General features: G+C 33.7%; 1 protein-coding gene across 1 annotated transcript; it reads right to left on the bottom strand.

Moving 5' to 3' along the window:
- Window positions 1-10,284: 10,284 nt before the first annotated feature.
- Window positions 10,285-14,499, bottom strand: LOC110113143 (premnaspirodiene oxygenase-like). The gene is made up of 6 exons (XM_028697101.1): window positions 14,429-14,499; window positions 14,084-14,188; window positions 13,664-13,811; window positions 13,434-13,521; window positions 11,124-11,902; window positions 10,285-10,896 (listed from the first exon to the last, which is right to left on the bottom strand). Exons 1-6 carry the CDS (start codon window positions 14,497-14,499, stop codon window positions 10,285-10,287), a joined length of 1,803 nt encoding a protein of 600 aa, XP_028552934.1.
- Between the last annotated feature and the right edge of the window lie 548 nt (window positions 14,500-15,047).

Raw genomic sequence — 15,047 nt, 5'->3', positions numbered from 1 at the left:
GAAATAAAAGGTTGTAGCTAAGCATATGTTAGAATGGGATAATAATACCAAATACTTTCATGTATTGGTTAAAAGGAAACGTTCTTTAAACTCGATTCATAAAAATACTCGTGATGATGGTATTGTTGTTGATGAGGTGGAGGAGATTGTCATCTTGGCGGTTAACCATTTTCAGGATAGGCTCAACAAAGTGTTTAATATGGGTAACATCAATAACCCTGATATCATCCCCTCTCTCATTTATATTGAGGATAATGAGATCCTTGTTGGTATTCCTACCATTAAGGAATTAAAGAATATTGTTCTTAATATGAATGTTGACTATGTGGCTGCTCCTGATGGTTTTACCATTAATTTTTTTCAAAACTCATGGAACATTATAATAGATGATCTTTTTGCTATGGTTTTGAATTTTTTTGCTAGTAATTCTATGCCTAATTTTTTTTCTTCTACCTTTATTGTTCTTATTCCTAAGACGAATAATACTACTAATTGGAATGATTTTATACCTATCAACTTGTGTACTTTTTTCAATAAATTGATTTCTAAAATTATTTTGTCCCGTTTGTCTTATGTTCATTCCTAAGATTATTTCTCCTATTCAAATGGGTTTTGTTAAAGGTTGATCCATCTCTAACAATATTTTGCTGGCTCAGGAATTGTGTCATGATTTTGATATCAAGGTTAGAGGTGGTAATTCTATTCTTAAGTTGGATATCTCTAAAGCTTTTGACAACATTAGTTGGAAATTCATTTATAATATTTTGTAATTATTTATCTTTAATTTCACTTTTAATAATATTATTAGAAATTACATTGAAAGTTCTTTTTTGTCTTTGATTATTAATGGCAAGAGCTGTGGTTTCTTTAAATGTTCTCATGGTTTAAGGCAAGGTGGCCCTTTGTCCTCTGCCTTGTTCATTATTGAAGTGGATTATCTTTCTCGTTGCTTTGCTAACATGTTTGAAAATAATCCCCATTTGTTTTTTCACACTAGGGGTGGCTTCTCTATATCTCATCTATGTTTTTCCAATGACTTTATCATTTTTATGAATGCTTCTTGAAATAATTTTGAGAAAATGATGGACTTTTTTAATTATTTTCATTCTGTCAGTGGTTTGTCTTTAATTAATCATAAATGTTCTTTCTTGGTTCCAAAAAATATGAAAGCTAACCGTACCTTGGCTATTAAAGATCAAACTGGTTTTATGCATGGTCATTTACCTATTAAGTATCTTGGCATCCCTTTATATAAAGGTAGAAAGAGATCATTTTTATTTGATGAATTAATTACTTCCATTCAGAATAAATTACAATAATGGGATTCTTGTTTTTTGAGGTTTGGGGGTAGACTTACGCTAATTAGAAGTGTTCTTTCTTCATGCCCTGTCTACTCTTTTCAAACTTTACTCCTACTATGTTGGTGTGAAAAAGAATTGACATTATCCTTAATAAGTTTTTCTGGAAAGGTGTGGGTAGTAACAATAAGATTTATTGGGCTTCATGGAATAATTGTTGTGGGGTTCGTAAAGAAGGCGGTCTTGATTGTAAGAATATGGCTGGTTTGGACCATGATTTCTCTTACAAGCTTTGGTTTACTTTATGCGCCAAGTTATCTTTGTGGCTAAATTTATGTATTCTAAATATTGTATGGGGAAGCATCCGTCTAATTGTGCTTTAAAATTGGTGTTTCAAAAGTTTGGAAGAGAATGTGTAAGGTCAAGTGGGATGTGGAGCCTTGTCTCCCTTGAGGTCTTGGAGGTGGCAACATCTTATTTTGGCATGATCAATGGTTAAACTCTTGCTCCATTGACTTTCTTATTAATTCTACTAGTATTTATGTGGTTAAGGTTAGTAATTATATTATTGATAACTACTGGGATTATGATAAGCTTGCTGAAGTTCTTCCTGATTGTATTATGCAGAAGATTAGTACTCTTCCTATCAATTTTATCTCTAATGTTGTATTTTTATGCAATTCGTCTAAGGATGGTTTGTTTATGTTAAAAGAATCCTGTCATTCTTTTAGACCTAAGAAAGAGGTTAACTCTTTTTTTTTTTTCTAAGATTTGGCATAATAGCATCCCTTCTACTATCTCTACTTTCATATGGAGAGTTTTACATAATTTCATTCCTTTTTTTTTTTTTGAAAGGAATGCATCAAAATTGCATTAAAAACTAAATCACAAGTAAGTACAAGTAATGAGTGGATCACATTCCTCCTTGATTAAATTTGCCAACAAGGAAGGAATGCAATCAAAGGAAAAACTATCAAAAAAGAAACTCTTCTCCAATGCTATAGTAGCACAACAATTAGCTACTTTATTACACCTTGTATTAGCATGGAGGATAACAACTTTATTAAAATCACTAAGAAAACACAAATCTTTATTAGGCCATCTATCAACATACCATTTGTTCTTCCTTAAAGAGTATTGAATGAACTTGATAACATTGGCATTATCACTCTCAATGATCAATCCTTTGCACTCAAGCATCCAGCTTTTTAGAAATTCCTTCACCGAAAAAACAGCTTCAAGCTCCAATTAAGCAATATCCCAATGAGTTTCCTTCTTTCCAAATGCACTTATAAACCTGCCTTTGTGGTCTCTTAAAACACCACCAACTCCAGCCACATTGGAACTAAGCAAAGAAGCATCAACATTGATCTTGATCCAATCTTTCGGTGGAGGGCACCAAGTACTTTGAGACTCCCTTAGGAGATTAGCACCCCAGCAAGAAAGATACGGACCAGAGTTTGATATGGCTGAAAACATAGCATTCGAAGCAACCATAGAACTTGGCAATGCACCCTTACCATGCTTGACAGCATTCCTATTCTTCCATGAATGGTATACTATATTACAATAAATCTGTACAATCCCAAAATTTTTCTGTGCAATGTGTTTTAAACCCCGTAAGCAACTATCAAGGGAGCTAAAAACAGGAATAGAAATACCCCATTCACCCATCTTTACAATAGCATCAGTCATATATTTGCAAATTACCATTATATGCTCATCTGTTTCACTTATTTTACAACCTCTAGGACACTAATTATTAGTTGTAATCTTACGGTTCTTCAAAAACTAATTTGTTGGAATTGCTGCCTTCCACAACCTCCACCAAAAAACCTCCACCTTTTTCTTAAGTTTTAATTTCTGTAGCCAGGACAAGTATTCAACATCCTCCATATTATATTTGTTAGATAGCATTTGCTCATATACCAAAGCTGAAACAGTCTTCCCCGAGCATTTCTTCATCAATTCCAGCTGATCCTCCCCTTCAAAATCAATTTGAATATGGCTGATTAAGGTAACCAGATCTGGGTGAAAAACCTTCTGTAAATTGATGTAATCCCACTTACCATTACTCAGTACAAATTTTTGGACGTATACCCCATCCAATGACTTACAGTCAATAACGGTTGGCCACCTATTGATACATCTATATAGCAACCATGTATCATTTAGAACATTAATCTTATCACCCTTTCCTACTCTCCACCGAACAGCCAATTTAAAGCATTTACCACCATCATCCAGAATTTGCCAAGCCGTTCAAGTAATCTTCCTTTGAGCACCATTCATCACATCATTCCCATATCTGGCTGCCATTACACGGTGGAACAAAGATTGCAGTTTCTGAATAAAATTCCAGGCCAACTTGGATCGAAGAGAACCAATTCTATCAAGTGGGGAGTGCACCCCTAGTCCTCTAAAGCATCTTGGTTTACAAATATCTCCCCAAGCCACATAATTCATACCTTTAGTCCCCTCATTGTTATGCCAAAGAAAACTTCTACAAAGTTTCTCTAACTCATACAAAACCCTCTTGGGTACTATGGAATGAGTTATTAAAAAGTTAGGCATAGATAGCAAAGAACTATCTATAAGAATCAACTTACCTCCTAAAGAAAGGGACTTCTTACTCCAAGCATTAAGTTTGTCCATTGCATTGCTCAAAACTTCTTGAAAATCAGCCATTTTAATTCTATTCAGAGACATCTTCACTCCCAAATACTTCATTTCTTTGACAACTTTAAAACCAAGAGCTTTAGCAATCTTCTTTTCATAGAGTACCTAACAACCTTGCCAAACATCATTTGAGATTTGCTTACATTAACTCTTTGACCAGTCCACCTACAAAATTCCTCCACAATAGTCTTCAAATTCTTTGCTAAGTCCACGGATGCATGAGAAAAAATCAGCACGTCATCTACATAAAGGAGATGAGTAACTAGAGGACCTCTAGGAGAAATTTGTATGCCAAGCTTCTGTCCCCTTTGCACAATAGAGTTGGATAAGAGTTGAGAACATAGAATGAAAAGGTATGGTGATAATGGGCATCCTTGACAGAACCCACTTTGAGCATCAATCCAACTAGAATTCCTCCCATTGATAATTATAGAGAACCTCACATCTACAACACACTCCATTAGAAGGTTAGAAAAATCAATAGGAAAACCATACCAATCAAGAATGTGCCGAAGACATGTCCATCCCATACTATCATATGCTTTCTCCATGTCAAGTTTGATAGCCATCAACCCCTTCTTATTCTTAGAAATTTTGAATTTGTGAAATACCTCTTAAGCCAAAAGACAATGATCCGCAATAGATCTTCCATGAATGAATGCCACTTATTCTTCTGAAATCATCTTTGATATAACCTTCTTCAATCTATTAACTAGCATTGTAGCCACAATCTTATAGTTAGTTTGGAAAAGGCTAATAGGCCTAAAGTTAGAAGGGTTCATAGGATTTTTAATCTTAGATATCAAAACAATCAAAGTATTCTTCCACTCCCTATGCATATGACATGTTTTCTTACATAACATTAGCATCCTCATGCACAAACAAAATCTTAAGATCTAAAATCTTATTCTCAAAAATATTTTTGTTAATATTCTTTAAATGCCCCCATCTAAATCTTAAGATCTAACATTAACACTGCCGTTGCCAGGTCCCAAGTCCTAGATGAGAAAAGTTGAGGGTTGCGTTAGGTAGTCGACAGCCAGCGTAAAACTTGTCGAATAATAATGACATGAAAAAGATTGGCAAGGACGTTATTATTAAACTTTTTGGGAATTGGGACTAACATCTAGAGTGGATCATTATTTCCCCCTTAACTTATGCTGGGTGATAATGCTTGAAAAAATGCAATTAAAAATTTATACTCTTATTATTAGTTTTTAATACAATGTATGCTGATCGACTCGATTAAATGCATGAAATGAAAATACACTAATTTTTTAAAAAATGCTTAAAAAAAATTTCCCCTAGAAATTGCACAACAACCCCCTTGACAAATTTTCAATCTCAAAGGCTAGGTGGTCTTCTAGAACTTGCAAATGAGGATGCACCTAACAAGGAAGAGAAGGTAAATGATGCTTATGTTAACTCCTTTAAATCACGAACTTACTTTTTAGATAATCATAGTTTTTATATTGGCCTAAAAATTTTATTTAAATTTTAAGTTGAAAATTTTTATACGTACCCTCACAAGCCTCTAATCAAATCCAGGCTAAAATAAAACTCGACATGCAAATCACCAAAAAAACAAGGAAAATAAACAATCCTAATCACAATAAAATCAAATCAAACTCATTAAACAATAAAATTAATTAAGTAAATATCCATAGGCAAAGTTCTTGTTTATTACAACCTACAAGTTACATAAATTAAAAGTGGTCGGACACCACTAATCACAAACCCATATTCTAATCCTAGGGTAGACGCAAGTGACTTTGAATGGCATACTCTCTATCTTCAACTCTTCGTCCTTCTTCCCTTCGAGCTCCTTAGATTCATTGTATCTGGATATCCAATTGGAAAGAAAACTCTTCCTCTAGGGGAAGGTTATCCTTTCCTCTTTAGGTATTAAAGTAATTGAAATTTGGGCTTCCAAATGAAAAAGGCACTCCCCTAAGGGATGCCCTTTTCCTCTTTAGAATCCATGTTTGGATTTTTTGTATCCTAACTCAAATGTCAACTTTCAAAACTCTATACATAATTCAATTACATCAACATAAAAATAAAAAATCTAGACTCTCTTGTAAGGTTATCCTAAGCATTTAAAATTTAATAAATCTCAAGCAATTTAATATGCATTGAATTATAAACTCAACCAAACTTGACCGTACTCTTATTTATTTAAATAATTAGAAGATGAAGCACTTATAAAAGATATATTTATTATTAATCTAGCTCCTTTTTGTTGCCCTACACTAGCATGGCCACCTACAGAAAACTCAGTGAGCAACTAGATTGGTCATAAGCTAAGGGTAAATTATTATCCATTAAACCAACTCACGGATTGTAGTTACTCTAAATAAACAAACACTTCAATCAATTTTTAAATCACAACATGTAATGAAAACATGAAAATTGGCAAAAAAATAGTAAATATAAACATCGATCTAGCCTAAACTAGAGTTAGTTATACTAGCAAATCATCTAAAGTGTGTGTAGAAGGCTTTGTTGTTGGGATAGATCCTAAGTTGACTAATCTATTAAATTTATTTGATGTTCGGGTTGGTTAACGATCCAAATGGGGAAGATTTAGTTAGAGTTTAAATAAAAATGTGTTAAGGTTTATTGAGGTTGGTTTTAATTATTAATTGATATTTTCCTTTATATTTCACCAAGCCCTGGAAGTTTATTTCACCTTCTTTAGGGCTAAGTCAATAGGGTCATAGGCCTAGGATACCTAGTAGCAATCACAGTTGATTAAGTTAGTTTAGTGGTTTAAACTTAAGGGTTGATAAATTTTAATCCAAATTGATTGATTATAATTTTTTTTGAAATTTTGATGAAAGTTTTCTTGGATTTTAAGTTAATTATTGAATTTTGGAGTCATCTGGATTATTTTAATGTGTTAATTAAGGGGTTAAAAGTTGACATTTAAAATTAAGTTTGGTTTTGATTTTTGATATTTTTCTTAAATATAAGACCTTAAAATAAATTATTAGACTTTATGTTTGCTCAATTTATAATATTTTACATCAATTTATGATTTTCTGAAGTTTTGACCTAATTTAAACTATCATTGACTAGAGAGTTAAGTTTTTGATTTTGACATAATTTTGGATGTTTGACATTTTAAAAATACAAGATTTTATTTAGAGTTGAATGGCTTTGAGTTTCATTAATTTGGATTTTTTGTAATTATTAATGATTTTTTAAACTTTGTGTATTTTAGAATTTTTAAAATTATCGAATTTAGGGGATTTTAGGATTTTGATCCAAATCTATATCAAACTCCTTGGAATGACCCCCAAAGGTCAGGAATGGAATAAGAGAATGTTTTCAAGTATTTAAAGTTTTTTTTTAGAATTTTAAAACATTTTTAATTAATTAATGTTATTAAATATTGATTTTCCTTGGAAATTAAATTATAGTTAAATTTAAGGTGATTTGATAAGGCTTTTATTTTTCCTATGTTAATTCTTTAATTATGAGTAATTAAAGGGTTTGCTTGTATTTTTAGGATTTAATATGAATTAATAGAGAATTAATTAAGTTTTTTAGACCAAATCAAGGAAGGAATTTTCAGGTTCCTAGTTGGTGGACCAGTTGGGAACAAATTCAAGTGAATTTTGGACCAAGAGATCACCTGATCTCAAGGTCTACTGCCCTTAAATTTTGGCCTAAATGGAGTTCTCTAATGTGGTTTATCAAACCACCAAGGTAACTTCTAGTTTTCCTTCCAAATTCCTAAGTCACTACCTTAGGCTTGGATGGGGATGCAATCAATAGCTCTAAACTCCTTAAACAAATCATAATTATCACACCAAAATCAAATTCTAAATCACATTGGAAAGATCATAGAACCAAATTGAACTTAGGGTTCAAAACATAACCCCTAAGCCTAAAAAGGCATGGATATGCCCTTTAACACCTCAAATAAGGGGGGTAAAATTTGGATATGTCAACGACATGTCAAAATTAAATTCCCCTAAATCTTAATCCATTGTGATACCAATTAAGAACACAAATGCATTAATACCATAAACATTAAAATAAAAATTGACATTCACAAAGAATTAATTAGGGCTTAAGACCATCGTGCTTTTTAAGATCTCCCAGAGATCTTTCCAAAGAGCCTAAGAAAACCTAAATTGCTTAAGTGTGGAGGGAGATATAATTTTTAAAAATTTTCCAATTATTTTGGAATTTTTAAACCCAGATTTACACAATCAGCAGCTCTTTTACATATAGGCGTGCTCTGATTAGGTAGCCAATCATTGATGCAGACTGTGTAACTATGGGGTTAATCCCTGCTATCAGATTATAGATCAGACATATGTGATTAAATGAATTCAAAATTACGGGATCGAATATGCACCATTGAATCAGATCAATTGTCACGATTACGTCTTCAACCTCCCACTATTTCCCAAAGCTGTTGAGCTTCTCCCATGTGATTAGAGCAATCCCATAGGAAAATTTGCTCCAAAATTTAAGGGAAGGATCAGGACATCATAATCCTTCAATCCAATGGTCTGATTTTGGCAAGTTGATGATTTGTTTCACACTTTACTGACACTATCTAGCTAGGAGCTTGGGAAAGGATTCTCACCATGTCGAAAGACCAAACGAATGGATTTTTCTATCAGAAAACTTGAGGGGATGATGTAAAAGACCTTTCATTCAAACGCCAAAATTAGAGGATCTTTAGAGGTAGGACTTCTATCAATACGTGGATGAGTTTTGCCGGAGTTCGCTCGAATAAGTAGGCAGAGGGGGATGAGAAGCTGGGGAATGGCAGAGAAAGCCTTTGAGCGCCCTAGGAAAATTTTGGTAATCTTGGAATTGAATCTGAAGGCCTGGGTGGAAGTGCTCTATTCAAGCTTCGCCCGTGGCCTTGAATGGCTCTGATGGCACTAGTGGATGGCTGGATGGATTTAAGGTGAAAGGGTGCATCATCTTAGAGTCTCGTGAGCTCAAGACTAGTGAAGCCATGCTCTAAAAATATTTCAGTGGAGCTGGGTGATAGGGAAACCACCAAAGCTCCCTTTTTTATTCATCTCGACTGGTGGTAGCCACAAATAGGGTCAGGCTATGTTGGAAAGAATGCTAAAGGTCCGATGAGCTCAAATGAAGGATCAAGAGGGCATGGGAAAGCCTGAATAATTGGGGATGCTCAGGTTGACCCAAACCTATAAGGTTTGGGTCAATTTGAGTGCAAACTCGGTTGAGTAATGGCCTGGGCTTGATAAGAGTAGGTAGGATCATGGTGAACCCAACCATGGATTGAATTTCCCAAGAGGTGGTCAAATTCCCTAACATGGCTCAGGTTTACCATGTTTTTGGGTAGGTTTGGGTCAATTTGGTTGCACCTAGGTCAATCCAAGTCAAAGGCAAAAGATGCATTGGGTCATATTGCAACAAAAAAATCACATTCCAACATTGCAAAAACACAAATCACAAAAATACTTAGTAGTCCTACAAATTTAATGACAAAAGACTGTAACATAAACCATTTTAGCCAGGAAAATGACAAATAACTAAACCATCAAAAATACTTAGGCGAGAACTAAATATAATGTATATACTTAGAAAGAATTTTGCCAAACTTAAAATGAACACAACATATAACAATATTAACCGTAAATAATTAATGAAGGAAAAAAAAAAAAAACTTACCCTTCAACTCTTTTTCGCCGGATGGAGCCGAACCAACATCAAATAGATTGAATGCCAAAATGGGGGAGTAGGATTTTTCGAATGATGAAAAAGTTATAGGACTTACCGACTTTGGCGAGTTTAAATTCTTATTTTTCGGTTGGTTGACGAACTAAAGTAAATTAATATGATACTTAGTTTAAAAATTTACCTTTGTTACAAGGTTATGTATTTGGATTTAATTTAACTTTCTTCATTTGATGTTGGGTTCACCACACAAGGAGGCTTTATCTAATATTTCGCTGCTTGCTTTGATAATTCATGATTAATGTTTAGGTTGAAGAAAGAAATCGTGGCCCATCCGTTAAATAAGGCGATTCTTCTTGAAGATCATGAATTTGATAGAACTCAAAGGCAATTCATAAGTCGCCATAAAAAAAAAAAATTAAAAAAAAAAATAAAAACATCTTGTGGGCATGCTATCATTCATTACAAAACTTCAGAATACAAAGAGGAACGTCACTTTAGAAATATATAGAAAGCTTATAATAAAACTTGAAAGATACATAGAATTAAAAGTCATAGCAGCTACGCATACACAACACCAGCGAGTTTCAAGTAAATAACATTTGTAAATTACCACTCATTAATTTTTTTAGAAGGAATGAGGAATGGCAATTAAATATAAATCTTTCTTTCTCCTAGCCGTACCATCAAACACCTCTTCCATGTCAAGCTCCATAGGATCCGTCCCACCTGGTATTTCCCAGTCAAAGTGTAAGAGCAATAATGAAAGGAAGAGCTCCATACCGGCCATTGCAAATGTCATTCCTGGGCAAATCCTTCGTCCTGACCCGAAAGGTATGTACTCATAATTGGTTCCTTTAATATCATGTGTACTCCCATTGAATCTATCAGGACAAAAGCTATTAGGATTCTTCCAAATTTTTGGATCTCTAGCAATTGCCCATGCATTAACCACCACACGGGCTTTTGTTGGTATGACAAATCCTAATAGCTCAATGGCCTCACTGGAAGTTCTAGGAAGAAGCAAAGGTAAAGGGGGGTGTAATCTTAAAGTTTCTTTTACGACATTATGAAGGTAATGTAGATTATTGATATCATCATCTTCAATTTTTATTTTTGATCCAAGGACTTCTCTTATCTCTTTTTGAGCCATAGACATGACCTCTGGATGACGAATGAGTTCCGACATGATCCAACACATTGTGTTTGATGTTGTCTCTGTTGCAGCAACAAGCATGTCCTAACAAAATAATTTGTAAAAATAATACTTTTTACTCACGCCAATTTAAAGAAAATAATAAAATAGTTCGAATGAAATATTCTGATTCAATTTTTTTTATTTTAAAATTTTTAAATAAATAAAACTAAACTAGTAAAAAAATACATTAACTTTGCACATTTCTACTACCAAATTAAGATAAATTAATATGAAAATATTATAAGAGACATTAGTGGGTGGGTACTTACTAAGATCACAGCTTTAACATTATCCATTGTTATAGGAACTTGTAACTGTCCTTTCTCCTGAATTCTCAACAAAACATCAACGAAATCCTCCTCCATTTCATCAGCAACTGCTGCATTTTCTTTGTGCTCTGAAATTATCTCTTCCAAAATTTGATCCATTTCACGATAAAGCCTTTTCATTTGGAAACTTGACCCATCGAGAAGACTAATAAGAAAGCTAAAAGATGGAAACAAATCAGCTACCCTTAACATTGGAAGAAGTTTGATAGTTTCCTTCATTGCTAATATAAACCTTTGGCGACTTGTACACTCCTTCCCAATCACCGTTCTAGTTATTTGCGTGTTACTGACCACTTGAAACATCTCTGTTAGGTTCAACGGAGATCCAGCATTTGTTCGAATATTATGAAGAAGATTGTGAGCTTCTTCATATCTGATGAAGCCCAAAGATTTAACTTTCTTTGCACTGAGGAGCTCTACAGTGCATATCTTACGTAGTTGTCTCCAATAAGGACCATATGGAGAGAAGCCAATGCCACTCGACTTGTAACCAATCATCTCAACAGCTAAAAGTGTTGGTCGCGAGGCTAAAACAAGATCATGAGTATTTAGCACCTCGCGAGCAGTGCTGGAGCTAGATGCAACCACAAAGTTTACATTGCCAAGCTTGATGTTAAATAGAGGGCCATATTTCTGGGCAAGCCTATAAAATCTGTGATGGGTTTGCTCTCCAGTTATAAGATGGTGAATGCTTCCGAAGAATGGAAGCTTCCATGGCCCTGGTGGGAGTTTGGTGTTTTGTATTACTCCCTGGAATGAATGCTTCTTACTATATATGTTGAGTAGAATTAACAGAAAGGATGGGAACACGACTATGACGAGGATTGAGGGAAACAATGGAAATTGCATGATTAGCATGTATGTACTACGATATTTTGAGTGGAGGAGGAGTTGCCCTTTGATATATTTATAGTTATTTTAGATATGTTTCCATTTTGCAATTTGTCTGCAGAGAGCATTCAAGTTGACAAATTCAGAGAATAATTTATTATTTTGCCATTTTTAAAAAGTGTAGCTTTGAATTGAATGACTATGTTATAAATATTATAACTGGATATTTAGCTAGGTCTTCTGTCGGTTCCAAATAAATAATATCATGCATAGAGGACATTCCAAATGTCATTTCCCAGTATTCTAGCTTAGAAAATGAAATAGTTGTATGTTCTGTATACCTAATAAAGATTATTGCATTCAGACACCGGACACAGCTTACCATTCGTACTTCACAGTACCGAGTAATATTGAACTCGGTAGTATGAAGTATCGAGCTCAATACCGAGTAGGGGGTGATGTGGCGCATTTTCAATCGGCTTCGGACGTCGTCCGGTGTCCGAAACCAATAATTTCCCATATCTAGAGGTAAGTTTAGCTCGTGGATAACAAATAAATTTATCTGATGTTCATGGCCGGCTGGAAGAAAGCACCTGTTTATTTCAAAATTAAAATTGAGCTGTTTATTTCAGAAGTGGTCTCCATAATTTTAGTAATCTTTGATTTACTCAGCTCATCCATTTTATAGTGGTTATATGGCTTAACAATTAATATGTAAATCTGAATTAAGGAAAATTCACATGCACATCAAATACGTGAGACTCGAGCATGGAGGAGCCATAATTTTTTTTATGAAGAAAAATATTATCGATTTAAAAAATACATTCTATTTTTTCTTTTGTGCTTAAAATTAGTATTGGTGATTTTATTTTATTTTTTCAGAATTGTCATTTAAAAACATAAATTATCCTATAATTGAAAAAAAATGCTCTTCTTTTTCTTTCTACATGTTACATATAATTTTTTTCTCGGATTTTAATATTTTTAAATTGTTATAAAATTAATTTATTATTAATGTATTAAATATATATTTTTGTATAAGTAATTAAATAATTATTTATCTAAAAATTTCTCATATAATTGTGTAAACGAGTTTTTATAACCTTCAGTCAAAATTTAATGGGAATATATATTTTTTCATATTTAACAGAAAGAAGAAGAGGTAGTACTTTTTGTTATTTGAATGAAAGAGGAAATAGTATTTTTTTTTCTTTTTTTGTTAAAACCCACTGACGGGCTTATGGTTAATATAATAAAAAGTTACAGGGTCCTTAAAGGGACCTCCAGCTCACTACTGCTCCGAGGAGCTACAATCAAATTAAAAAAGAAAACTAAGAGCTGGAAGTCCCTTCTAATTCAGATAAAAAAATAACCTAATAACATTCTACAAACAAAAAAGGAAAGGTAAAGATAGAGAACCTTCAGCACAGCCCTTCCAATCACGAAAATATCCTGCACAAAACAAGCGCAAAGCTCCAGAAACCTGCAAAAGAGGACTGCAAGGATACTGAACAAAGAAATTAAGAAGAAAAAGTAGATAAAAGTAAAATTGACAAAGTTCGGGTCATAGGTAAAACTCCCTGGAAGATAAAGTTTGGTTTCTTCATATATAAGGTGATAATGTAGCCTTTGTTAAACCTATAATTTACAGCCTTCCATTCGAGATTCTGCTCATCAGTAACCAAAGCACGATAGACATAAATTCGCCTAAAAGCATGGATAAACACAGTAATATTGAATCCAAGGAACACCTCATCCTCACTATAAGGGAACGAAATAGAGAACTCCCAAGAAAGACTGCAGCCATTAGTGATTATCCCAAAACAACCACAGAGATGAGCCAGATCGCACAAACCCAATAGGAAGAAAAAAACCATCAATACCATTCTTACAAAATAGGGAAAGAACACCAATATACACCCAAAAAAATAAGGATAATCACCATTCATACAAACTAGTCATACAATCCAACATTACCATCATTCCCAACCTAGATAACCTTCACCTCTCTAAAAATGTGCAAATAAAGCGAAGAGATAAGGATAATCTCCAGATTGATCCCCTCATACCAATAAGAATGCTGCTCATCAGTAACCAAAGCATGATATACATAAATTCGGCTAAAAGCATGGATAAACACAATAAAATTGAAACCAAGGAACACCTCATCCATACTGCAAAGGAATGAATTAGAGAAGTCCCAAGAAAGACTACAGCCATTAGTGATTATTTCAAAACAACCACAAAGATGAGCTAGATCACACAAACCCAACAGGAAGAAACAAACCATCAACATCATACCAACAAAACTGGGAAAGAACACCAATATACCCCAAAAAATAGTAGGAACAAAAATTTAATCCCTAGTGAAATTACTAATGCTGCCACAACAGATATAATTGTAATAAAAATACTTGTCTAAATGATTTAAACCATTATCAGACATGTCAATAAGAGTTAACAAAATGTAACCGAAAAGATCCATTCTACTAATCAATTGAAACAAAATAAAAACCTCAAACCCCGAAAATAAATCCTGAGCAGGCTAGCTAACAGAATAACCAACGAGAACCAGAGATGCCTAGCTGCTCAACATGACAATAGAATTAAAGGGAGCAAAGGAAAAAGGTAAACATGGAACACATAAGGATAAGCCCATTAATTAAACTGAATATAAACTATATTCAGCCGATCCAACCTAACCAGGCCCTTAATATCCCTAGGTAAAGAGTGCTCAAAATAATTGTTGAACCTAGCCAGAGAACAACCCATTTTGGCTAAACTATCAGCCACTGCATTACTTTCACGCATAATGTGGAAAAAAGAGTAATTAATGAGATATCTCTAATCTTATAAAACTTACTAGGACTAGGAGAAGTTTTACCATCAAGATAATGAATTAAAAGCATCGCATCAACTTCAACCCAAATATTGGTAATGCCAAGAGAGAAACATAATTGGGTACCAAATTGAAGACTATCAATTTCAGCTTGGATGGCATTAATACCAGTGGAGGGACCCACAAAGGCCACA

This window comes from Dendrobium catenatum, unplaced genomic scaffold (genome assembly GCF_001605985.2).
Source record: "Dendrobium catenatum unplaced genomic scaffold, ASM160598v2 fragScaff_scaffold_875, whole genome shotgun sequence".
In the NCBI taxonomy this organism is placed as follows: Eukaryota; Viridiplantae; Streptophyta; class Magnoliopsida; order Asparagales; family Orchidaceae; genus Dendrobium; species Dendrobium catenatum.
Note: the sequence above shows the minus strand (reverse complement) of the source record. Positions and strands in the feature narration are given on the sequence as shown.

Coding starts and splice junctions, on each gene's coding strand:
- LOC110113143 (XM_028697101.1), bottom strand. CDS start 14,499: ATGGATCTTTTCGGTTACATTTTGTTAACTCTTATTGACATGTCTGAT. Junction 13,812..14,083: donor GATGAGCAGCATTCTTATTG/GTATGAGGGGAT, acceptor TAATGGCTGCAG/TCTTTCTTGGGAGTTCTCTA. Junction 13,522..13,663: donor AGAATCTCGAATGGAAGGCT/GTAAATTATAGG, acceptor TTCTTTGTTCAG/TATCCTTGCAGTCCTCTTTT.